This window comes from Pipistrellus kuhlii, unplaced genomic scaffold, assembly GCF_014108245.1.
Source record: "Pipistrellus kuhlii isolate mPipKuh1 unplaced genomic scaffold, mPipKuh1.p scaffold_m20_p_16, whole genome shotgun sequence".
Lineage (NCBI taxonomy): Eukaryota > Metazoa > Chordata > Mammalia > Chiroptera > Vespertilionidae > Pipistrellus > Pipistrellus kuhlii.
Window position 1 is genome coordinate 28,368,817 of NW_023425471.1, and position 25,616 is coordinate 28,394,432.

Sequence of the window (25,616 nt, forward strand, 5' to 3'; positions counted from 1 at the left end):
GCACTAGGTGTCGCTGCAGCCTTCTTTGGGTGCTGCTCGGCGGCCGGTAGTGCGCGCTCCCGGCTACCCTGAGGGAGGGGTTGGAGCTCCCCGGCTACCGTAGCTGCCTGGGCCGCGGGACCCTGGTCCCCTAGGCTGTCCCCGCAAACTCTGACCTTTCCGTGGGTGACGGAAGAACTCCCCGGATTCCACGCGCCCGTGCCGATTCGGGCTTCTCAGCTGCTTGATGGACCTCCCCGCTGCGTGTTTTTCCAGGCCTCAGGGATGCTCCTCCTTTCCTGGTAAGATGGCGCTGCCTTCTCTCCGCGAGAGCTCGCTGGGAGAGCCGCCGCAGCCGCGGCAGTGCTGGCCTCTTGGTCAGGAAATCTTGTCCAGCGGACCTTTCCTTACCTTCCTAGAGAATTCCGAAGCCCCTTAGCTGCCAATCAACATTCCCTGAGCGACTCAGATGCTGTTTCTATCTGTTCTGGGACCAGAGTCAGAACAAGTCCGACTGTTCGGTCGCCATCTTCAAGCTCCGCCCCCCCAATCCATTACCCTTTTTGATTGGGGCATTTAATCCATTTACATTTAAAGTTATTATTGATAGGTACTTATTTGTCACCATTTTTACTCTATACCCTTGTGTTTCTTCCTAACTTCCTATTTCTTTTTCTTTTTTTTTCTGAAAGATTTTATTGATATGGCATACATTTTTTAAAATAAATTTTTTTGTTCATATTATTACTAATGTTCCTTCCCCCCCCTCATTGCTCTCCTCCACCAGGTTCCCACCCCACCTCCTGCCCTTTCCCCACCTCCCATTGTCCTCATCTGTAGGTGCACAGTTTATGTTCAGTCTCTTCCCAAATCCCTCTCTCTCCTTCTCCCCAAGAATCGTCAGTTCACTCCCCTTCCATACCTCTGATTCTATTATATTCAACAGTTAATATTGTTCATCAGATTTTTTTTTAATTTCCTTGGTTTTTAGATTCACTTGTTGATAGTTACGTATTTGTTGTTCATAATTTTTATCTTTATTTACTTTCTCATCCTAAAGAACACCCTTCAGCAATTCATATAATTCTGGTTTGGTGGTGATGAACTCCTTTAGCTTTTTTTTATTAGTGAAGCTCTTTATCTGGCCTTCGATTCTGAGTGATAGCTTTGCTGGGTAGATTATCTTTGGCTGTAGGTTCTAGCTATTTATCACCTTGAATATTTCTTGCCATTCCCGTCTGGCCTGCATGGTTTCTGTTGAGAAATCAGCTGATAATTGTATAGGTGCTCCTTTATAGGTCACTACCTGCTTTGCTCTTGCTGCTTTTAATATTCTCTCTTTGTCTTTTGCTCTTGGAATTTTAATTATGATTTGTCTTGGTGTGGTCCTCTTTGGATTCCTTTTATTTGAAGTTCTGTGCGCTTCCTGGACTTGTAAGTCTAATTCTTTCACCAGGTGGGGGAAGTTTTCTGTCACTATTTCTTTCAGTGTGTTTTCAATATCTTGCTCTCTCTCATCTTCTGGGACCCCCATAATTCTGATGTTGGTTCGCTTGAACTTGTCCCAGAGATTTCTTACATCATCTTCAATTTTCTGGATTCTCTTGCCTTCTAGCTTCTGCAGAGGAGTGTCTTCTGGCTCTTTATGTTCCAAATCTTTGACTTGATTCTTGCGATCTTCCATTCTGTTTTTAGGACTCTGTATAATATTTTTTTTTCAGACAATGTATTCTTTATTTCTTGTTGATCCCTTATCATTTCTTGTTGATTCCTTATTAATTCTAGTTGATCCCTTTTCATATCCTCATAGGTCTTATTGACCTTTTCTAGGAAATTCTTGAAAAACCTTATAAGCATAGATTTAAACTCTATATCCAGTCACTTTTTGTCCTCCATTTCTTTCGTTTGTGATCTATTTCCTTGTCTTGGCATTTTCGCAGCTTCCCTGATGGGGTGGGGTTTCAGGGTGTAGCCTACAGCCTTGGCTTCCGTCAGCCCCGCCCTATGCAGTTCCTGAGTCTCAGTGTTCCTTAGGGTCCTTCAGTAAGCACCTCTGAGAGAAAGGCGCCCTCAATTTTCGCCTGCTACCAAACAGTCTAGGCTCTCTCCCAATGAGCCCAGAACTGGGGTTCAGTTCAGTTGGAAGTGGAGTTGGAGGTGGCATTCAGAGCAGTCCGGAGCTTTTGTCTCCTTCCCGCCAGGGCAATCCCGTGGCACAGCCAACTGTCCCTTCTCTGCGCTCAATGTGCGTGCCTCCAGGACCTCCTTTCGCCACTCCCCCTGGGTTCCACCTTACAGCCCAGCTTCCTATGGATGAGCCTGGGTCCCCGGGGTCTGGCCTAGAACTGGGGTTCAGAGCAGTCAGAACTGGGGCCCAGCACAGTCAGAGCTTTTATCTCCTTCTCGCTAGGGAACGCCAGCCAGGCATTCAGCCGCCCCTCCTCTCCGGCTCCGTCCTCTCCGCGCACACCGCATGTCTCCGTACCTTAAGCTTTTACAGCTCCTCCGCTCTTCCTTCTGGTTTTCTCCTTGCTTCTCATTGTAGAATTTCCAGTCAGTCAACTTTCCTGTAGTTCTGGGTAATGTCCATTTTATATTTTAGTTGTATTTTATTGAAATTGTGTGCGGCTGCGGCTAGGTGTTTACCTGTGCAGCCATCTTGGATTCTCTTTTCTTTTCTTTTCTTTTTATTTACAGCAGACCCTTTAGCATTTCTTTCATTGCTGGTTTGGTGGTGATAAATTCTCTTAGTCCCTTTTTGTCTGGGAAACTCCTGATTTCACCTTCAATTTTGATTGATATACTTGCTGGGTACAGTATTCTTGGATTCAGACCCTTCCTTTGCATGACTTTGTATATTTCATTCCATTTCCTTCTGGCCTGATGAGTTTCTATTGAGAAATCAGTAGCTAGTCTGATGGGGGTTCCTTTGTATGTATCTTTCTGTCTCTCTCTGGTTGCTTTTAAGATTCTTATTTTTATAATGTACATTAGCGTTGGTCTTTTGGGGTTCGTTTTGCTTGGGACTCTGTGAGCTTCTTGGATTTGTGTGGGGTTTTTCTTCCCTATATCAAGAAAGTTTTCTGTCATTATTTCTTGCAACAGATTTACTATGCCTTCATCAGTTTCCTTTCCTTCTGGAACCCCTATTATGCAGATATTGTTTTGTTTTGTGTTGTCCCAAAGTTTACTTAGGCTCTCCTCCTGCTTTTTAATTTCTCTAGAAGCTGCTCTACTTGGGTATCTTTTTCCATTTTGTCTTCTAGCTCACTGATGCAATCCTCTGCTTCTTCTAGTCTACTCTTGATTCTTTCTATTGAGTTCTTTATAGCAGTGATGTCATTTTTCATTTCTTCTTGGTTCTTCCCCATTTCCTCTTGGTTCTTAGTCATATTGTCAAATTTGTCTTCCATTCTTTTCAGCCACCTTATGACCATTTCTCTGAATTCTTTCTCTGATAGGTTGCTTGCCTCTAATTCATTTACTTCCTTTTCTGGCAATGCCTGCTTTTCTTTCATATGTGTGCTGTTTCTTTGTCTCCCCTTGGTCTCTCTTCTCAGGATGTCTGCTTATGTAGTTCTCTCTCTCCTTTCCATAGTGCAGTGGAGAGCCCCTTTGAGTCCAAGCACTCGCGCCACCTGGGACTGGTGTTCTGGGGCTCACAGCTGCTCGGCAGTTGCCACAGCTGTGGATATTCAGGCCTCTGACACGATCCACTTTTCCTTTCAAGATGGCGAGATTTCCCCAACTGAGCCCATAGCTCTGGGAGGGGACCCAGCTGCTGTGGGTGCTTCCCTGTCAGGGGAACCCCGTCCAGCAGTCCACCTCCTTCTCCTGGAGTTCACCTGTCCCTTAGCTTGCTAACAAACACTCCCAGTGCAACCCTAAGCTGTCCTTTCTTTCTGTTTTGGGACAAGGCTCAGAACACGTCTGTCTATTCTTCCACCGTTTTCTCCCTCTGTTTTAATATTTTTTAATATATTTTATTGATTTTTTTTATAGAGAGGAAGGGAGAAGGAGAGGGGTAGATGGTTAGAAACATCGCTGAGAGAGAAAAATCGATTCAGCTGCCTCCTGCACACCCCACACTGGGAATGTGCCCCCAACCAAGGTACATGCCCTTGACCAGAATCAAACCTGGGACCCTTCAGTCCACAGGCCAGGGCTCTAACCACTGAGCCAAACCAGTTAGGGCTCCTGTGCTTTGTTTTAAAGTGCCATATGGTTTTTAAAAAATAGTAGTATTAAGGTAGATATTCTAGGACTGCCAAAAATTGGCACTCTATCAAAAATAGAAAGTGGAAGAAAGCCTTCAGGCATTCAAAAAGACTAGCAAACCAGGGTAGGAATTACAATTCTGCTGCTGCTTATCCTCTAGGGGTAGACAAATAATTGTACACTATGATTTCCCATGTGTTTGAAAAGTATTGTCCTCCAGTAAATCATACTCCTAGAATGTGGCTTTCACATACTACTCTAGTACTATTTCCTACCACCCAGATAAGCACACAATTCTTTGTTGTGCTGTCAGTCCTTAGAACCAAAGTCAAGTGCTGAACTGATGTGTCAAAAAATGTTGAGAGTAAAGGATAGGTGGTCAGGTAAGGGGCTTGAGGAGAGTGGCCAAATGTTTGAAATAACCACTGTGGGAAGTTTACTCTGAGTATTGGGAAATTAATTATTGCCTGGAAACTTTGAGGGCTTATTTAAAGTTGGACACAAAGAATAATGATCTTTATATTGTACTTGTGTGATTTTTTTTTCTCCACCAGCATTTAGTATACCAGACAAAATACAGGGAAGTTATAATTACTGCATTTTTTGTAGATTATTATAACACTCCTTGTGAGTTGACAGAACATGGATCAAGAAGGAAAGAAAAGACAGGATAAAGCTGGCATGTTAGGAAAAAGCCTGAAGGGTCCAGGAGCTAGAGGTCTTCATGAGAGGGAAATAACAGGTGAAATGAAATAATGTTGGAGTACAAAAAGGATAGAACGCTGTTGCTACATTTAGATTTTTTATATGGAGAAGTATTTCATTAAAAGCCCAATGTGATCACAGTAGTAGTTGTGGGAAAGTTATTGGAGTTAAGAAGTTCAGAAGTGGTGAGGCTTGAGTGTTGGATGATGGATCAATACCCATAGTGAGAACTGAAGAGAGGAAGACTGAGCCAGGTATTAAGATTTTCATGAATGAAAAGAACTGCTAGCAACATTGATAAGAAGTGGTATGGTTATTCTAGATAAATAATATGAACTTCAAAAGAGATAAGTCTTTACAAAAAGGAGAGGAGCAATAATCTGAAAGCACTGAGAGGATGTAAAGGAAGCATAGCCCTTAGAGAAGAACTCAGCCTCATTAAAGCAAGAAGAGGATGAAGAAATTGAATATGTAGGGGATTCCTGAAGGGAGGGTGGAAAGGGTGACAAAAAGAGTAATAATGGTAATAGAGGAAGTGCCAATAAATATGTAAATAATGCATAGGGATAGCTTAACTTTCTCCTAAGTTTATGCACTTGCTCAAATTTTGTGTCACTACTCTAAATCAAATTTACATATCAACATTGACTTTGACCATAAGTTAGTTAAGCCCAAGTACCTTCATTTTTTATCTTACCCTAGAGTTTTCCCCAACTAGTGCCAACCTCCCACAGTGAGCCTATATATTGATATGAAGAATAACAGGACTAACTTCTTGTCTTTTTTTTTCTCTCTCTCTAGAACACTTAAGCATTATCACCACCATTACCAATGACATTGGAAAAGGTAGGAAGAGTGATCCACAAACTGGGTAGTTATATCCAATGTGCATTTGTGGGAAGGTATATATCTCTAATATATGGGATTCACATGACTGAAAGATGGATAGAAGTACTAGGAGAAAGCGTTCTAATATTTCTGCAAAACTTCAGAAGCCAGGAATTTCAGGTTCACCTTCCCTCAGTAGGTTTATTCTCTCTGGTCTCTACCCCAACCTCCTGAGTTGAAGGCTGAAGAAAGTTTGAGGTCTTGCTTGGTTGGACATGAATATACTGTAGCACAGTCATGAATTGCCCATAGAGACAGTGTGAAACTAGAACAAATACCATAGAGTATGTACCAGGTATTTTTATTCTTGCATCTGTAGAATACCAAACAGTTTACTCTTTAGAACCAGTCATTTCTTTCCTATAAGAAAATACAGATTCTTGTTCTATCTAGCATAGGTCCAAATAGTGATTTCATTTCCCACCCCATTTGTACCTGAACTAAGATTCAGAAAAATTCAAAAGTTATGAGAACTAGAAAGAATATTAGGTATTTTATAAACTGACAACCATGGAACTAGGATGTATCCTGGAGGGGTTGTGAAGAGGCAAGATGAGGCTCAAAGTGGATCACCATACATACATATGCATGTATTTTATCTTGTTTCACTTCTGTAAGAACTTCTGTAAGAACGTACGTTCATTCAGTTAAATATTCATTGAACAGATTCTGAGAGTCAGGGACATCAAAGCAAAAAAACATACATACTATATTTCAAGAGATTTGTGTCTAAAAGTGGAATGAGACAGAAAAATAATAATTGCAATGTTAGATGCTATGTGTTGTTTTAAAAAGGCAACCAGTAATAACATCTATCAATTATTGTGCATATACTATCTTCCAGGTGCTATGCTAAATATTTATAAATATGAACTCACTTAAACTTCACAATAAACCTCTGAGTTAAGTACAGTTATTAACCCCTAAAAAAAATAGGTGATTGAAGTGCAGAAATGAGGGAGGATTAGATAACTTATCCCAAGCAAGTAAATTGTGAGAGTTTAAACAGTACAGATACTTTGAAAACACACAAAAAAGGAGTTTTAACTGTCCAGGTGAATTAATTAAAGCTTTACAGAGAACTGTAACATTTAAATTGGGGGTAGAAAAGTGAATAGGAAGAAAGGGTATTCAAGCAAAAATAGGAGTATGAAAATGTCTTGGAGGTCTAAGAGTGACTTGGATATGAGCTTTACTCCATGGGTTAATTAGAGATCATTAAAAGTTTGCATTCCAGGAACTCAGACAATAAAATATTTCACCTAAAAAGATTAATGTGACATCAGTGTTATCATGACTCAAAGAGGTGACAGCACAGTGGCATGACAGGCCCAATGATCTTATCAGTTAGATCATTGAGTCAAACTTCTTCCTTAGAGTTTCTACTTATTATTTTTAATTCTTCCTTTTAGAACCATACAAACAAAATCCAATTGTTTTTACATCCTAAGCCTTGATATATTTCTATCAATGCTCTTCCTACTTTGAGTCTTAGCTCTTTCCATAGGTGGATTAGAGCCTCAGTGATTCCTAAGAACTTTCTTAGCTATAGCATGTTATTATATGAAGTCACTGTAACCTCTGAGCCTGTTTTCACCAGCTGGTATTTTTAGGGATGGGGACAGCTCCTCTGTTTTATTTGGATAGAATTTTTTTTTCTCTTTTAGTGGTAGATTGCAAGTGACCTTTAATGTATACTCCAGCCCAGGGTTCCCATTTTTCTCTTGTTCAATTTCAGCAGCAATCTCCAGAGACTTTAGTGAAGACAATGTGAGGATGCTGGGCATGAAGATCCCTATAAAGGATATTGAGATACTTGTTTCTGTCATGATTGCCATGGGTGTCATTCTTCTGCTCATTGCCCTGGCTCTTGGTGGTGTGGTCTGGCACCAACATCGTCAAAAAAAATTACGGCGCAACAGGAGGTCGATCCTAGATGATAATTTTCAGCTTCTGTCCCTCAAGAACTAACAGCTGAATCTTGGCACTACACATCTGGAATGCTCCCTCTGGAATGCTCCCTCAGGAGTGCATGTACTAGAAGATGACCTCACTGTAAAAGGAGCATGGGTGGTAGACAGACATAAGAGGGAATAAATCTTGTCTGGGGTTTTTCCCCACTTATTTATTTACCTAAAAATGCTATATTCACTTTTTTTATTTAAGTTTTTCTGCTCCACTTGGGAGCTGGGCTAGGTGAGTCATCTAAAATTATATATCACAAATTTTAATGGCAAATTCTATCAGTCAATGACACTTGGAAGATCTGGAAATTCCTAAAAACTGATCCTTCTCACAAAGAACATACCAAGAATAAAACACATTGAATAGGTTTTTACTTTTTTTAGGACCTAGCCTAATTAACTTTGAACCAAGACAAAGGGAGTTGTGAATATAATCTACATCTAAACTAAGTACTAAGCAAATAGGCATGATGGGGAATTAGTGGGGTTAGATTTGGAGATCCAAATTGTGTTTTAATTGTGCGAAGGAAACTATTTTGGAAAAGTAGGTAGGTAGTGGTTGTCATGAGTACCTTTAACTTCTAAATCCAGAATCTCCGCAGAAAGCCAGTCCTTCAATTTACTAGTACAATCATACAGAAGGGAATGTTAAGTGTCTTGTTCATATTTTAGACATAAATTCCTATACATTAAAGTACTTGTTAAGACACTGTAAGAATGAACTTGATGATTTTGATGTTTCCTCTTGGCTCTGGAAAGCTGTGACTACGATTGAAACACTCTATGGTGGGGGGGAGAGGGGGAGTGGGTATAGAATGCCTGCAAGCTTGTTTTTTGGACATGAAAACATTGTCCCAAAGGAAGCCTCAAAATCAGAATGGTGGCTACCATCTTTTTCCCCGTAGGTGTCAAAAGTAATCTTTTTTTAAAAAATATATTTTATTGATTTTGTACAGAGAGGAAGGGAGAGAGATAGAGAGTTAGAAACATCGATGAGAGAGAGTCATCGATCAGCTGCCTCTTGCACACCCCCTACTGGGGATATGCCTGCAATCAAGGTACATGCCCTTGACCAGAATCGAACCCAGGTCCCTTCAGTCCCCAAGCCGTCGCTCTATCCATTGAGCTAAACCGGTTTCGGTGTCAAAAGTAATCTTAATGCCAAGAAAAGTTGCCAAAGGAAAATAGAGGACTGCAGTAAGGATAAAACCTGTCCACTTGGCAAGGAAAGGATGACGCAGATCCCATGGGCTCTTTTGATAGTTGAGGATATAAGAGGTCTACTTGAAATTTTGGGGTCCTCTTTGAAACACAAAGTCCTTCCCTTTGGCACCTTAAAACAATATTCTTTTGTCACCTGCAAGTTCAAACCTATTCAAAACGTTGGTGAGAGACCACAGACAAGAGAGTAGGGATGGTTTAGGATGCCCCACCCTCACTATAATATCCATATTAACATTTTATATGGCAAGTAGAGAACAGAGGCGGCATCAGGGACAGTAAATATGATATGTATGAAATACATGGTGCTTTATACTTTAGAAAGCATCTAATACCTGATTGCATTTGACTTCCTTGAGTTTTATAAGAGTGCTGTTATGTTTTACACTTGAGTAAACTAAGGATTAGAGAGAATAAGTAACTTTACCTAAGGACATTCAGCTAGAAGTTGAGCAGGGATACAAGCCTTCATCTATTAGACTCCAAATACCTGTTCCATCCTCCCATATCATGGAAACCTCTTCTATCTCCATCCTTTATGCACACATTGACTCCAATTTCTCTATATTCAGAGCCAACCCCCCTTGCACATCAAATGTAGAAACCCACACAAGGCTGGTGTTCAGTTGCTATATAATATTGAAGTTTTAAGAGAAAAATTAAGAACAGAGTTTATTTTTTTTAAATTAATTTCTTTGTTGATTAAGGCATCACATATTTGTCCTCAATCCCCCATTCCAATCCCCCACCCCAACCCCTATTGTCCTTGACCACTGGTTAGGCTTATATGTGTGCACATAAGTCCTTTGGTTGATTTCTCCCTTTTATCCCCACCCTCCCTTTGAGGTCCAACAGTCTGACCCATGGCTCCTTATCTCTGGGTCTGTTCTCGTTCATCAAAGTTGTTCACCATTTCCCCTAGATGAGTGAGATCATGTCCTACTGGAAATATATAGTGGCTTCCTGGGGAGCTTTCCTGGAAATCAGGAATATAGCAGAAAGCGGTGAGGGAAGAGTTGGATTGCTAGTTATGAAATCAATTGTTAAACTTTTTAAGCCATTGCATAATCAATGCACTCAACACCAGAACTCTTTAGACTCACTATTGATATGGAGATTTTTGAAAATCCAGTACATTCTGAGGATTCCAGTCAATGATAATTATAATTTTCATTCATTTGGAAGGTTGTTAGCTTGATAATGAATCTGAGATAAGGACAGGCACGTGGAATAGGGATACACTTCTTCTGAGTATGTAATACTGCTCCAGATAGGGGAATGTAAGCTCAAACCCATGCATGCATTTCAGAAAGAGATGTATTTTTTTGTGGAGGGTTTGCTTCCAATGAGGATATAGGAGACATTTTTGACAATTAAGTGACACTTCTATCCATTTAATTGCTAAAGCCAGAAACCTCCAAAGTCAACACTTTAGTGATTCTTATTTGTTTTACTTAAAAATATATTAACTGATTCATTTGTTTCTATATTCATCGCTACAACCCCAGTCTAAAACACAGCCATCTGTTACCTAGACCAGTGTTATAGCCTCCTGCTTACTTTACTCACATTCACTCTAGACCCATATCATGGATTCTCCATGAAGACAAGTGATGTTGTTAAAATATAAATTAGGCTTCCAATTTAGATAAGATTCCATAGACTTATCTCTCCCTGAAGATAAAGACACTCCAGATTAAACAATGAAATAATGAAAGAGGAAACAATATAAGGACACAAAAAGATAAAAAGAGGTAAGCATCCTGGAGAAACACTAAGCAACAGAGCAATTAGGTATCTTTCCAACAATTATTCAAGCGGAATGCAGCCAAAGGTCAAACAGAAGTCCTAGATAACCCCAGAATGGTCTGGAAGCAATAGAAACAGGGATTGAAGAGGAACTCTTCTGACACCAAGTGGCCAGAAAAGGTGCTCTTTATCTCTACAGGCTACAGATTCCTCTACTTCATGGGAAATTTCAACATAGTAAGCTGCTCAACCCAGAACACATTTTTCAGGCCTGCAAGCTATAACATATTTTTCTTACCCAGAAATAAGTGGCTCTGGCAGGGATCAACAGGAGATATGACACCAGAGATACCAAGCAAAGAAAAAAAAAAGGTCAATAAAATCACTGACAATTACATTATCATGCAAAATTATGCCAAAATCTGTGTGCTAAACTTAAGGTGACTGCCTCCTAAAATAAATTGTTTTGGATATTCCAAGATGGCAATAGAATAAGCGGAAGCCACACTCACCTGCTCTCAACCCAAAACCGGATATACAACTAAATTATAGAGCAATTAACCTGAATAACCAATTGAAGGCTAGCTGAATTGAAATCAAGGATTTAAAAAAAAGAAACCACATAGAAAGTGGTAAGAAGAGCACAGATGCAGAAAAGGGCTAGCCACCAGGTGTGGTGGCTGAGAAACCAAAGGCAACTACAAAATTCCCTCTCCCTAGGAGCATGGGGTCTCAACCCCACACAGGGATCCCCAACGCAGATGAACAGAGATGGGAAGAGGATCCCATATTGCATATGGTGGTGAAAATTAGTAGTGATTCAGACTGCCTAGGAGACCCAGATGCACCTTTCCCAGGGACATGCACTACTATTTTTACAGCACCAGACTGGAGATTGCACTGCTGGATCCTCAACTATTGGTGAGACCACTCTGCCATACTTGGGTCTTGGGATGAGTGGAAAAGGTAAAGAGATTTAGAAGTACAAATTGTTTGTTAGAGAATAGTCATTGGATGTAATGTACAGCATAAGGAATATATTCAATAATATTATAATAACTTAATTCATTCTGGAAGGCTGTTTGAGAAGAGATATGTTTTAAAAAAATCTTTTTTTTTTCATTATAAATAAAGTAAATTGAATTATTATGTTCCAGACCCCCAAATGATTCCATTTAACCTTTCTCAATTGCCTGTGATCGTTGTTTCATGGACACTTTTATTTTATAATTTTTAAATAATAAATCTTCATTGTTCAGATTATTATAGGTGTTCCTCTTTACCTCCTCCTCCTTATGGGCACTTTTACACCCTTAGCAACATCAGCACTCTTGATGGCCTCTTTATGTTTTAAAAGTATGCTAACCATCTATTTCACCATGCCATACTCAGGAGCAATATCAGGCACACAAACACCTCTATCATACTTTGCAATTATTTATTTTTAAAGATTTATTATTGTTCTCACAAGTTTCCTTTTCACTTTACTGCTATCGCTAACATTCTTAGGATCCATGATAATTTACTGTACACATTTAATAATAATAAGCAGCAACAAAAGCAAGCAAGCAAACAAACAAACAAAAAACACAAAAATACTGTACAATTTCCTGAGATGCTAAAAATGTGAGGTTTGGCCTGGCTGATGTGACTCGATGGTTGAGCATCAACCTATGAACCAGTAGGTCATGGTTAGATTTCCCTGCCTGGGTTGCATGCTCGATCACCAGTAGGAGACAGGCAGGAGGCAACCAATCAATGTTTCTCTCTCATTATTGATTTTCCATCTCTCTTTCCCTCTCACTTCCTCCCTGAAAACAATAAAATATTGATTGAAAAGAAAAATGTGGAGTTTAGTGGTAAACTGACTCATACTCACGCATTCTTGCTGTTTGATGCCTGAGACACGATTACAGGTATCAGCATGAAAAGGCTGTCAGGTGGAAACAAGTTTTGTGCGACAACCTAGACATTTTTTCTGTGAACAACTTGGTTGAGAATCAAATTGTTCGAGATGGGAGACATATGAGAACCAAGGCTTGACTCTATATAGTGGAAGGTGGGTACCAGATTTCATTGAGTTGATCACTTCATAAATGATATACTAATAAATTTCTAATCATGGGTTTGTAAACTTGAAACTAATATAATATTTTATGTCAACTGTAATTTTCAAATAGAAAATAAAATAAATGAGTTGATGTCTTTTATCTTTCTCCTTCTAACCTTTCTTATTAGAATTTTAGTGAAATTGCTATGAGGAAAAGGCAGTCTAGGAGGCCTCCAAATGATATTTCTTTTCCAAATAGACACTGTGATGCTGCTTAACTTGCTTTCTATCTACTTTGCTGTTTCCTTTTTGTTCTCAAGGACTGCTTTTTTTGTTGTTGTTTTGTTTTTCATATTTTCCTCTAAGTTATAAGGCTCCATCCATCTCACAACTTCAACTAAAAGAGACTCAGGGGAAACATGAACATTGTCTTGAGATATCTGAAAAGTTGGCATAAGGATGAGTGATTACACAAATAGTGTGTGGCCCTGGAGAACTGAAGTAAGGCCACAGGAATGAAGTCACTGGAAATCAAGTTTTAGCTCAATGAAGAGCTGAACTATCTCATGTTTGCAGTATAACAGGCAGGCTTAGTATACCAACTCCTCTCCTTGGACGGCTGAAAGCTGAGGCTTGGAAACTTCTTGGAAAATTGAACACTTTCACTGGGTTGGCAGATGTCATAGTTGAAAGCAAAGGTACTCCTAAATTCAGGAATTCACCTTTGATTGTCCCATTAGGTCCACTACCCACAGCCCCTAGCAGTTGGCAACAACAGGGTAATCTCTGTCCTCATTTAAAATTGTGTTACCATAGGCTTTCCCTTCTATTGTTTACCTCTTCCTGGTACTGGAGTTTCTGTTCCTTCTCTGGAGCTAGAAGCTCCTGTCTAGAGAGTTTTTTCAGCCAGACCTGGTATGTTACTTCATGCACTCTAACAGGGATAACCTTCTATAGCTGCCTGTAACCACAACAACATTGACTACAACTTGGCATAGTCATCTGTGACCTCCTGGACAGTAGAATATTTGGCTATTGTTTTCAATTAGGTAATTTTGTTGTGAAGACAGCCTTTGAACTTTGAAACTTGTGAAATTAGATGTGAAGCATCATGGATTGCTTGTTGCTACAAGAGGGAGGATCTGATATTGGAATAAAATTAGTACCTGACTTGAGAATCCTGCCTGAGAGTGGGTCAAGCAGCTGAAAGTACTATATCCCCAAAAGAAGTTGCTATCTATGGTAGCACAGCCTGGTGAGCCTGGCACAAAACCAAAGGCCATAGATGCTTTTTTGTCATAAATCCATCACAATCTGTCAGCACCAGAGGGAGCAATCTGGTGGAATTCATTTAATAGAAGCAAGAAGGGACTGACCATCACAAGCAACCCTATAGATAAGCAGCAAGAACTTAGACATTAAGTAAGGGCTCCAAGCAGGCACTAGGCCTGAATAGAAAATGAGGCAAAAACAGAGTAGCCCATATAAAACAAGGAGTTGAAATGAAGGTTATACTAATAGAGTAAAAACATGGTAAGGGGAAAGATAAGTATCAGAGATTATGCTTGCACCAGGGTTTACCTGAGTGAGGTTAAGCAAATGTTGGGACTAAGGAGGACCACTGCAGTCTTTCCTGGATCCCTGGACCTTGAATTTTAAAGGAAAACTTTATTAAGTCTTCACTGAATGTTGAGACTGACTGAAGAAGCTGTGACATTTTTGTATCTTTGTCAGGATTTGAGCAGGGACTGAACATTCAAGGATTCACTGGTGACAACTGAGGACTATACTGAGAGCTAGGAAACCAAGGTTAGCTCTGTCACTGGAAGTCTTGTGAAAGATAGATACTTTATGCCTTATATTTGTTTGGTTTTTGTGTGATTAGATGCATGTTTTTGTATTTTTATAACTTGGAAGTTATAAGGGAAAAGTGGTGTTGATTTTAGAGAAGAGAGGGAACTCCATGTGAAATGTAACTGTATATTAAGTGAATGGTCTCCAGTGGCTAAGACTAACCAACTCCAGAGGGTACCATTGTAAAACCTGAGAGTTGTTTTGCCTGAGCAAAGCTAGAAGATAGATGGACAGATAATTTGAAAAGATCACATGAATTAATATGTCTGTTCTGGCACTTGCTATACCAGAGAGCTTGCCTTCTCCCAATGGTCACAGTAAAACTAGTTTCTTCAACTCTCTATCTTATATAAAATACCTAGAAAAGCCTACAGTGCTAGAGAAATACATAAGAACTGCAGTTATTAAACTCTCCACTCAAAACCTTTTCTCTTCCTGTCCCTGGAATGAGACAGGAGCAATGTCCCCTCTTTCTGGCTTTGCTCCTGCTTTTTAAAGGCCCAAGTTTCACCACCCTCTCTTCCTTCTCTCTGCTCATTTCTGGCCAGCTGATAGTTCAAACCCAAGCTCAAATGCTAATTCTTCTGCAAAACTTTTTTTCAATCGCCATGCTTGCTCTTCTAACATTGACTGTCTGCATATTTTTCACCTGCCTGTAATTAGTTATTTCCCAAGGGTGGATTATTTTTTTCCTTAGTGTAATTGTAAGGTGCTCAAGAAAAGAGACTATGCTGAGTTTTCTTCTTCTAATCCTCCATAGCACCTAGCCCAAAGGCAGGCTCCTCTACCTGATGTAGTGGGTAGATGGATGGGCTATTAGCCTCAGTCATCCCTCTGTCCCCTAACTAAATAAAGATGCCATGCAAGGTTTCAGTTTGCTTGTGGGCTTTAGTTCACATGTGCATCAATGCTTGGGATGCAGAAAGACAGCAGTACTGTCAACAGTTTGAAGATGTATAATATAATCTGCATCTTTTTTCTATTTGTTAAATCCAATCTAGGAATGTATTTGCATGGAACCCCCACTTCTTTGGGAGTTAGGTATTGCCTACCCCTTTTGAGAGATACAGGAACTCTGAGTCAAAGAGGCCAAAGATGGTAAGGACCATGACTAAGAGGCTGGTGGAGGCCAGACTGTCTTAGTATCTCAGCTATTGGGTTCTGCCTTTGCCTATGTGATCCTCCCACTCTGGTCCCTGCCACAGAACCTTTGCACTCCTCCAATATAGAAAAGTCTTATGTTTGACTACATGTCAACATGTCCCTCATTACTTACCAAATCTGGAGTCCTTTGGGGCCCTTGGGAACTCCTCCTAGGGCCAGATACAGAGAAAATGCCTCCTGAATGTGCAGCTCCTGTCTCTTGGTGGTCTTCCTTCAGCAACTGCTGCAGAGAGATCAAACTAGAGATCAATGATCCCCAACTCTTCTGTGGATCTATGTGGTAGAGTCAACATTCATAAACTTCTTTAAATGTGTTTGTTTGTGTGTCTCTGTTCTGAGGGCCATCCCAAATAAGAAAGCTTATTTTTTATCATTTCCTCTTTTTTTTGGTCTTTTTCTTCCTTTATTTTGTTTTTTTAAGAAGTTGCCTGATAACCATATAATTTTTCCAATTCTAGGTCTATATTCAGAAGACTTAGCTCCCATTCATAAAACTTAGCTTTAGTTAGATTTTATGATTAGTCATTCTGTGTTAATCTGTCAACCACCCTCTCCCCACAAGTGGGGATACCCCAGAAAGATTGCAAAAACTCTCTAATTTCTTCCTTAACTGCGCTTTAACCCATAAATAGCCGGATGTGGCCAAGGCAGACACACGCGCGTGTGCGCGCACGCGCGCGCGCGCGCGCGCACACACACACACACACACACACACACACACACACACGGCAGAAGTTTGCTAGCCTCCTTTGTGGCTGATTTATAATCTGACTCCTGGATGTTGATGATGATGATGATGATGATGATGATGATAGTGATCATGACTTTCTGCTTATGTCAATAAGTAGTTATTGATAACATGTGGTTTTCCCTTATGACTCCTTTAGGAAAAGAAGGGTACATTTACTTGCTTTTTTCACAGCCCCTTCTAAATAGTAGGACAGGGAGATGGAAGTGATGGATAGGAAGCCTTGACACTATGGTTGAAACACCAGGATTTCTCAGTGACAGCTTACTACAGAGCAAAATGTCCTGGACTGTCAGGTTCCACACTTCTTATTTCTAGTCCTGGTTCTTTAGATAATTATCTGTATGTACTTCCTTAAGCTCCTTCTATCCCAAGCCTCCATTTTTCTACTTGTAAATTAGTGGTGGAGGGAGGGGAGTTGAAAGATAAAAAATACTCTTGAACTCTGAAAGGCTCAGGGCACTGTTGTGTTCCCTACTTCTAGGGAAGCAGTTCAGCTACTCTAGTTGTTATTTATTTTTTTAATTGTGGTAAGGCTTTATTAAATTATTATCTGTGTACATATTTTAGCATTACCCCCCCTCCCATAGGTAACCCCCCTCCCCAGAGTTTTGTGTCCATTGGTTGTACTTATATGCATGTATACAAGTCCTTCGGTTGATCTCTTATCTCCCCAGATCTCCCTACTCTCCCCTCTAGTTGTTATTTAAATGTCTCTAGATTCCTTCTCCAGGAGGCAACTTGAAACTCTAAAGACAAAAAGCAGTTTTGAAACCCCCAACCCCAGTCTCTTTTCCACTGCAACTCTGAAGACTGAACTCCATCTCCCACTCCCTGCAGCATCAGACTCTGGGAAAATCAATCTATTTGCAAAAATTCCCCAAATCCTAAACCCTCTTTGCACACTGTTTCAGTCTCCCCACTAACATGCCACATCCACTTCCCAAATTGGTATTTCCTGAGTGTTGGACAAAAGTGCTGTCCCCCTAGGCGGCTAGACGCAAAACCCGGTGAACATTGCATGCAATCAATCTGAAGCTGGTGGCTTTACGTTGGAGAAAGCATAGCATCAGCATTATGCTGGGTTCACACGGTTCCAGAGACTCTACAATGTCCCCCTCCCAATTCTCTAACTGTCCCCTGCCTCATTCATCCTGCACGACCCCAAAATTTGTGCAGACACTTCCTGGTGACAGGTACCGATAAGGTCTCCAGTTTGTCAGTAGTCACCATGGACACCGCAGCCCCTCTCAATTCCCCCCTGTGCCACAGCTCCTAGCTGGTATTTTGGGCACTGTTGCAGAAGATAAGAGAGTAAGGGCAAAGGAAGGTGAAGAAGGCTGATCATGGGGGTTGCCCAGAAACGATCCCCTAAGTCTGGGCTTCCAGCTGCAGCAAGAAGAGGGAGGGGGTGCCAGGGAAGAGCTGCGAGAGGAGGGGGCCTGAGACTGGAGCAGCAAAGGCTTTGCCAATCCCTTTAGCTCCCCAGCGGGGATGGACAGGGCGGAGCTTCAACCGCGGCTTCCCATTGGCTCTCTCGCAAGTCCCTTAGATTTTCTATAAAATGCGTTGCAGAAGGCTCTGACTTCACTGGCTCAGAGCACAGCGACTGCAGGCCTAAGACAGACTGATTCAAGGGGACAGAAATTTAGTCTGAACGACCCCCAACTGCGGGAAGGAGGAAGGGCGCTCGTGGAAGCCTAGCGCTGCTGTCCGGAAGCCTGCACTGCCTGCGCACCCCAAGCTGAGAAACATTTGGAGCCAGCCGCATTCGCCAGCCCTGCGATCCACTGTCCAGCTCAGCTCAGCCCACTCCGAGTCAGGTCCAGCGGTTGTTTTTTTCCTTCTTTCGGGTCCCCTCCGTGCTATCCACCCACCCACCCCCTCCCACACCTTGGAGAGTGCATTTCCACTCAGAGCTCTCCGGGCCACGCTGAGCAGCGCTTGCCCAGCGCTCTGTGGAGACCCCTTACCCCTCCATCTCTCTTCCCTTGGCTCTCCCTGACCCAGTAGTTTAAGGATTTTGAGATTTTCCAAAGGCGTCAAGCTGGACGCCCCGACCACAGAATCACCCCAAGGGGCTTTCCCAAACCCCAGCATTATGAGCTATGGGGACGAGCTCACCCCCGAAGCTCTGAGTGTGCCAAGTGGGTTTGATGATCTCATCACCTCCACCGCTTCCCAGGTGCTGCAGTCTATTTCTAATGCAGCATCCGCGGTTACTAGCTCAGGCCGGGATAGCGTGCTCTCCATGATCCATAAGTTACCTGGCCATATCTCAAACATCGGCATCCTGGATGACACAGCAGGTACTATAGCTTCAGAGATGGTGTCCCAGGATGAGCGGGTACAGTTCTGGCTAGTAATAGGGTACACCATAGTGGTATTCGCTGCTATACTAGGCAACTGGGTCTTAAATCATGTGATTATGAAGTACAAGAAGATGCACACTGCCACCGGCCTCTTTGTCGTCAATATCTCCGTGACCAACATGATGCTGGCTTTTCTCAGCTCTCCCTTCACCATGGTAAGCTGTGTGCTGAAGAGGGAACCCGGGGCTCAGGCCATGAGAGCAGAATCACAGCTTTGCATTTGCAGCAGAGAGAGCTGCGTAGTGGGAAGGAGCACTGAAGCGGGTACAGTTAATTAAGAAAGTGCGTAGAGACAGGAATGGCTGAGATGTTGTAAACGGTTTGGAACTTGAGGGGAGGGGAGCTACAGCCATGATTGTGATTGCGTTGCTGAATTAATCTCCTGCCTTGTCAGAGATTGAGTGACGTGTGTGGCTTAAGGGAGGGGTGCAGATCTGTTTTGGGTGAGCTTTGTCACAAAGACGTAGCTTCCGTTTCCTCATTATTTATTTATTTATTTATTTATTTATTTATTTATTTATTTTTATGCAGTGCTTGGAATTGAAGATGGCTAACAATTTTTGTTAATATGAGGTCTGTGTCTTCAAACTGGCTGTTTCTGTGGAAATAGATGAGGGTATGACAGATACAATGTGAAAATATTTCCTTCCTGAGACAATAATGCCAGCAATTTGTAAAGCAAGGAAGCTTTTTCTACTTCTATTTTGAGCTTGTAAGAGGGGAATTACGCAACGCTGAGTCCTGGTGCCTCACCATGTCCTTTCTCCCACAGGTGCGCTATCTGTGTAATTCCTTGGTGTTTGGGAAGATGACATGCCACCTCAGTCATTTTGCTCAGTACTCTTGTGCCTATGTAACAGTGATGACCATGGCTGCTATTTCCCTGGACCGACATCGGGTAGGTTTTCCCAGGATTTTTCAGGTCTTATCAAAGAGTAGGTTTTTCTTCTAAATAGAAGCAGCTAAGAACATAAATAATTTAAAATGTTTGAGTTCATTGAGACAATCTATGTGAATATATATATAGAAAGAGAGAGAGAGAGAGAGAGAGAGAGAGAGAGAGAGAAAACACACACACACACACACACATACACACACACACACACATATTAGGAGGATTGCAATATGTGAATTAGACTTTTGCCATATCAAATCTTATGTAACAAAAATACCATCATCTTTTATATGGTGCTATGGAAACGGTGATGGAGCAATAAAATGATTTTTTTTTAAGTGGCCTCCTTCTCCTTTGGAAAACATTTTTTTTCTGTTGCTGTTAAGGAAAACATTTTTATTTGCTGCATTGCAGGACTGGCTAAGGGAAGAAAGAGGGGAAGAATGAGTCAGAGCAGGATGTGGCATCAGGGCTGGTGATGGGTTGAGTCTGAGAGGTGGGCTTGAAATCTTCCAGTGAGAGCTGAGCAAATGAAATAGAAATAAATTGAGAGATTGAGGAAGACATAGTTAAGAGGAGGGATTGAAGTGACTTAAAAGGAAGGAGGTAGGGCCAGGGATGAGATATTGTTCATCATTTGAGAGGGAGCCAGGAAACAAGTGCAGTGGGAAGAACACAGAGGAAAATTGAAGGTGTTGTGGCTGGAACCAGATGGAGGGAGCCATAGAGAAATCTAGGTCATAGGAGATTAAGGAAGATGGGAGAAGGCATGGAGGAAGAGACTAGAGGGAAAAGGAGGAAGGAAAAATTGACCAATGAAGGATAAAGATGGGAGGGGAAGGGGGAATAAGGGAAAGAGACATAAAGGGAACCAAGTGAGATAAAGAATAAAGGGATGTGAGGTACTCACCTATCGATATATGATTAAAAAAAAATACATTACACTTTTGGACATCCATCCCTCTTCTCCACTGAACTAACTGGGAGATAGAAACTTTGAAATCAGTCCACTTGGATTGCTGTCTTCCCATTGACATTCTCTCTTACACTAACCAACTTTGTTCTTTCATAAAACAAAATACCACTCACTGCTCAACAGAACTAGTACCCAAAGCACATTACTCACCCACCTACCAAGTCTTTGCACTTTTGCAAAAGAAGGTCAGTTGAATTGTGACTAGTAAGTAACCTTAATATAGATTGTTTAATTGGGCTGGGGTCTTTTCTTCCAGGTCATGCTATATCCCCTGAAATCCAGAATTACTCCAATGCAAGGCAATGTTTGCATCATTATCATCTGGATTGTGAGCACCTGTGCTGCTTTGCCACATGCCATTCACCAAAAGCTTTACCAAGTGGAAATTGGGTAAGAGGAACACAGAATGGCAAGTGTCTGGATTTGAGCAACCTGTGACCTTGAAAGCCTCATGAAATAAGGGGAATGGGATAGGGGCTGGAATAGCACATTTCAAAACATGGATACAAAAATAAATTTCTCTAAACTGGAATTTACTAAGAGTACTCAAGAACTCTCATGACAATGGGTTGTTAGGCAAACCACTTTCTGTTTGGGGTCCATTGTTTCTGTATATATCATATGAGATGTCTGGAATTGATGAACACTAAAACTCCCTGCTTTGTAAGTTAATGTTTCTCTTTCTCTGTCTTATAACCTAGAAACAAAACTGAAGAAACTGTATGCCTCCCCAGTTTCTCCTATACTTCAAAATCCACTTGGAAATATCTTGACCTGAGTACCTTTTTGCTCTTCTTCCTCTTGCCATTGATGGTGCTGATGGTTGTCTATGGTCATGTGGCCAAGAAATTGTGGATCCATAATGCTGTTGATGACATCAATATCCACACCTACATTTGCCAGCGTGGGAAGAAGAAGCAAAGTCTGAAGATGCTAATGATGGTAGTGCTTGTCTACACTATCTGTTGGCTTCCCCTCAACATCTATCTGGTGCTGCTCTCTAGTGAATCCATCTCAAGCCACAATGGTCTCTACTTCTTCCTCCGCTGGCTTGCAGTTAGCAGCTCGTGCTACAACCCTTACATCTATTGCTGGCTCAGTGATAGCTTCCATATTGAAGTTCAGAAGGTCTTCATGGATATACAGAAGATGCTACTAAATGGAATCAGCCGCCTGAGAGGGGAGCACCGCCAACTGAGCTCCACCTCACCCACTCATCCCCCTCCTAGAATGGATCCCAATCCTGGGGTGCCCAAATTCCCACGATTCAAAGATTTTGATGAGCTACCCAGTCCTCCTTCATCCCCAGAGGTGGAAACCTCCTTTCTCCACCCCACAGTGCCTAGAGTTTAAGCTGCCCAGACCGCGATAGATTATCCATCCTCAAAAACTCAGATAGGGTGGGACCAAAATAATAAGTTTCATTCATTTTACATTTTGGGGGAATGGAGGGAGGGGTTGGAATTTGAGGGATGGGAGCTATGTGAGCCACCATATGTGTCTTACTTGCTTTTTCATTTTCTTCTGTCTTCTCTCCTGTTTCCTTTCCAACATTTTCTTTCCCCCAACCGTAAGTAAACTGAAGATATTAGATCTTCAGACTCATCAGAGATGTTTTTACATAACTCAAAGGAAAGTTACACTATGACTTGGGTCTCCTATATTTCATCTCTGATTTAGAGATTGTTCCCTTCTCCATTTTTGTGTGCCCACCTGGCCATGGCTCTTGTGTTCTGACATCTTAGACATTGTCTCAGAGCCCCCAAAGATTACTTACATTTATTTAGATGAACAAGAGGTCAATGTCCATATTGTGTCTAAAATTTTCCCAGAGAAGTAATGGAAGAGAAATCCAGTTTCTAAATTTTAATTGGGTTCTTTAAGATCTTAGAGCTCCCTATAAGTGCAAATAGTCTTATCTCCTCATGGAAGAATGAGAATGAGAAACTTTACAGGAAAAGATAAGGCAGTTAAATGGTTCACTCTACATCACCTGGGTTATTTCTCCAGAATGCAAATACAATAATTTGATGATAGCTTTCTTTTAAATCCATTGACTATTCAAGTGCTCAAGTTAGCACTGCAAAATCCAAAACTTCTCCCTGTTCCTTGACTCCACATTTAACATACCTTATCTAATGTAAATTTATACATCTCTTTTTCTGGAAAAAAAGAAAGTGTAATGTGTTCACTGTTGATTTGTTTCCATCCCTCTAGCCTATGAGGATTTCAACTCCAGAGAGATGAGGAGGAAGTAACTATCTGCCATCGCCTTTCATGTGGAGACATTGTTATTAAGGCTCTTTGAAAGGTATAACTGTGTGTGTCAGGAAAATGCCATGATGAGGATGTGTTTTTTCTCCTCCTCCCCCCGATTCCCTCCCTACTCATATCCTTGTCTGCCCCTTTTCATTTCCTTTTCTCCCCCTCTATCTTCTCTCCCTGGCACCTTCTCCTCTTCTACTTTCTCTGTTCCACCCTTCTCCTTTTCCTTCTGTTCCTCCTCCACCTCCTACAAATTCCTTCCTTCCTTCCTCTCACCCTCTTTCCGTGTCTCCTTTGTTCCCCTCTCCTCCTCTTTCCCCTCTTCTCCCTACTTCTGCCCATCTTTTCCCCTCTTCTTCAGTTCTTTCCTCTTCCCTTAATTATCTTTCATTTTCTTCTCTCCTTACTCCTCTTATTGCCCCTCCTCCTCCATCTCCAGCTTCCTCATTCCTCCTTAGTCTCTTCCTTCTTTGGTACCCCTTTTCTAATTTGTTCTTTCTTCATCCCTCCTTTATTATCTATCTATTCATCATTCACTTCTTTGAACTCTGATGCACAGTTTAAACTACTGGTTTCTCCTTGCATTTTAATTATTGTTCATCAATTCTCTCCAATATTTCTCTCTTCTCTTATCTTCGGAATTCAGACTTCTCTAACCCTTAATGGAAGTCTTGGGATCTGTACAGCATTTTAGCTTTGTTCATTTCCTCCTCCACCTCCTTTTTATATTTCACCACCACCCGCAAAGAATCAAAATAACTTTTTAAAAATATAAAATAGCTACTAACAATAACAACAATAAGAATAGACTTTTATCACCACAAAATAACCCTGGAGATTGTTAGATGTTCCAGGCCCACCTGGCTGGCTTCAGAGTTTTATTGCTCCATTTGCTGTGAACTTCATAGTAACTGGCCAAACCCATTGGTTTTAGCAGTACTGAGAACAGGTTATCATCATCTTTTTAGAGTGTATGTGTGTTTCTGCTTCAATCTCATTATCTTCAATCATCTTCCCTTTCTTCTCATCTTAATCATTGTCTTTTTACCAAGGACATGTTACTCAAAGTCCTTTTAATTCTTCAGTTTTCTCTGGAAAGTGTCAAGCCAGAGGCACAAAACAGATTAACTGGAGTTTAGATTCTAGCTAGTCATCCTACCTGGTGAAAGCAGAAATTGGCTAATTTGAAGTCAGAACTCCAGGAATCTATGTAAATTTTCCATACTTGCTAAAGTGTTGCATCCCTTTTTTAGATCAAGAACAATTTGAGGGGGGAAAGGGTAGTTTAATCTCTGCTTCTTTCTATTTTCATTTTCATGAATGAACCTTTTATCTCTTTTTCCTTCCTACTCTCACCACCAAAATAACAAAACACTATAAATATTAAAAATAACTATATTTACTAAGTACAGGACTAAATATTTAGAGAAGTCCTGGACTAAATAGATAACCACATCTGCTAGTGGCATCATTGTAATTGCACATTCACCTTTCAGCTTCAGCTATTTTTGAAATTGGTAGTCTTTGTGAGTGGTGAGCTCTGCTGATATTTTTTTCTTTCTCATTATGTATCCTCATTCTTCTAAGAACAGACTTGTCTTTCTCATTCTCCTTTTGGCAGGATGGATACATCCCAGGACAATCAGGCTGATTGTCTAAGACACTGCTTCCTCATGAGGAGAGAGCAGAGTGAAAATGTCCTGAGGTAGCCAGTGCTTCCTGAAGGAATTATACCTTGCTCTGATATAAAGTTCCTTTACCTACTTAGACTTAAGAGAAGTTCAGATGAAAGAGATGTCATTGTAATTTAAATGACTACTGTGCTATTGTATGTTCACTTAGTGTTCCTCTTCCTAGAAACACTCTTCCCTATTCCCACTTTCATCCTCCAAAGAATCAGACAGCCCCCACACACACCTCAGTAAAGCTGAATATCTGGGATGTTACATGCTTGACAGATGATCCAGTTTCAGTGTTTGCTGCAGCTTTGGTGATGGACAGGATGCTTGAAGAATTGAGCCCCGTGGTAGTTTGAATTTTTTGTGGGGTTTGCTTAGATTCTTTTCAGCAGCAACTAATCTGAACTCAACACCCAGCCAAGTCTGGGGGTGCTACCATTATAAGTAGTTTCTGACTGAGGACTTATTTAATTGGAATATGGTGCTAATGAGTGCTAGGTCGTAGGCTCTAACCCATGTGCAGCCATTTAGCTTTGTGGGTTTCAGCATGGTGCTAAAGAACTATGGGATTGTGGTTTCAAAACCCCATTTGTGTCTGTTTACAGACTGCACCACTCACCCTGGCCAGCCTTTTTCTGAACATGGGTTATCAGCCATCTGGAAGACCCAACAAAACTATTCTTTGAATAGCCCTGAAAAATTCATTTTCACTTCTGAGAAATAGTTTAAAGTATATTAAATACTGATAGTGTTTTAACAGTGTCACCTTCTTGTCAGAAGGATACCATTTTTTAAATGTATAGCTGAACAGAGAGAATTACAGCAATGGCAGATGGGAGAAGTTGCCGAATTATCCTTTTTCACACATCCAAATGCATATACAAGCCTT

At 41.1% G+C, this 25,616-nt stretch overlaps 2 protein-coding genes across 8 annotated transcripts in view; both read left to right on the forward strand.

The window, feature by feature from the left end:
• HEPH (hephaestin) overlaps positions 1–8,531 on the forward strand; it is a 98,443-nt gene extending 89,912 nt beyond the window's left edge. For 5 of the 6 annotated variants that reach the window (XM_036439885.2, XM_036439886.2, XM_036439884.2 and 2 more), the window contains exons 20-21: positions 5,704–5,748; positions 7,529–8,531. In XM_036439885.2, coding sequence (XP_036295778.1) covers positions 5,704–5,748; positions 7,529–7,761 — 278 coding nt within the window. In that variant the 3' untranslated portion in view covers positions 7,762–8,531. The remainder of the gene's footprint in view (positions 1–5,703; positions 5,749–7,528) is intronic. The other variant, XM_036439883.2, reaches the window with a different exon arrangement.
• Positions 8,532–18,114: 9,583 nt separating this feature from the next.
• LOC118719998 (probable G-protein coupled receptor 83) lies at positions 18,115–23,368 on the forward strand. 2 transcript variants are annotated; one of them, XM_036439921.2, is made up of 5 exons: positions 18,115–19,067; positions 19,685–19,810; positions 21,040–21,173; positions 21,485–22,094; positions 23,001–23,368. In XM_036439921.2, exons 1-5 carry the CDS (start codon positions 18,642–18,644, stop codon positions 23,028–23,030), a joined length of 1,326 nt encoding a protein of 441 aa, XP_036295814.1. In that variant the 5' UTR covers positions 18,115–18,641; the 3' UTR covers positions 23,031–23,368. The 2 variants fall into 2 exon arrangements, with proteins under 2 accessions (XP_036295814.1, XP_036295813.1); XM_036439920.2 differs by having other exon boundaries at positions 21,485–23,368.
• The last annotated feature ends 2,248 nt before the right edge of the window (positions 23,369–25,616 follow it).

Coding starts and splice junctions, on each gene's coding strand:
- LOC118719998 (XM_036439920.2), top strand. CDS start 18,642: ATGAGCTATGGGGACGAGCTCACCCCCGAAGCTCTGAGTGTGCCAAGT. Junction 19,068..19,684: donor TCAGCTCTCCCTTCACCATG/GTAAGCTGTGTG, acceptor TTTCTCCCACAG/GTGCGCTATCTGTGTAATTC. Junction 19,811..21,039: donor TTTCCCTGGACCGACATCGG/GTAGGTTTTCCC, acceptor CTTTTCTTCCAG/GTCATGCTATATCCCCTGAA.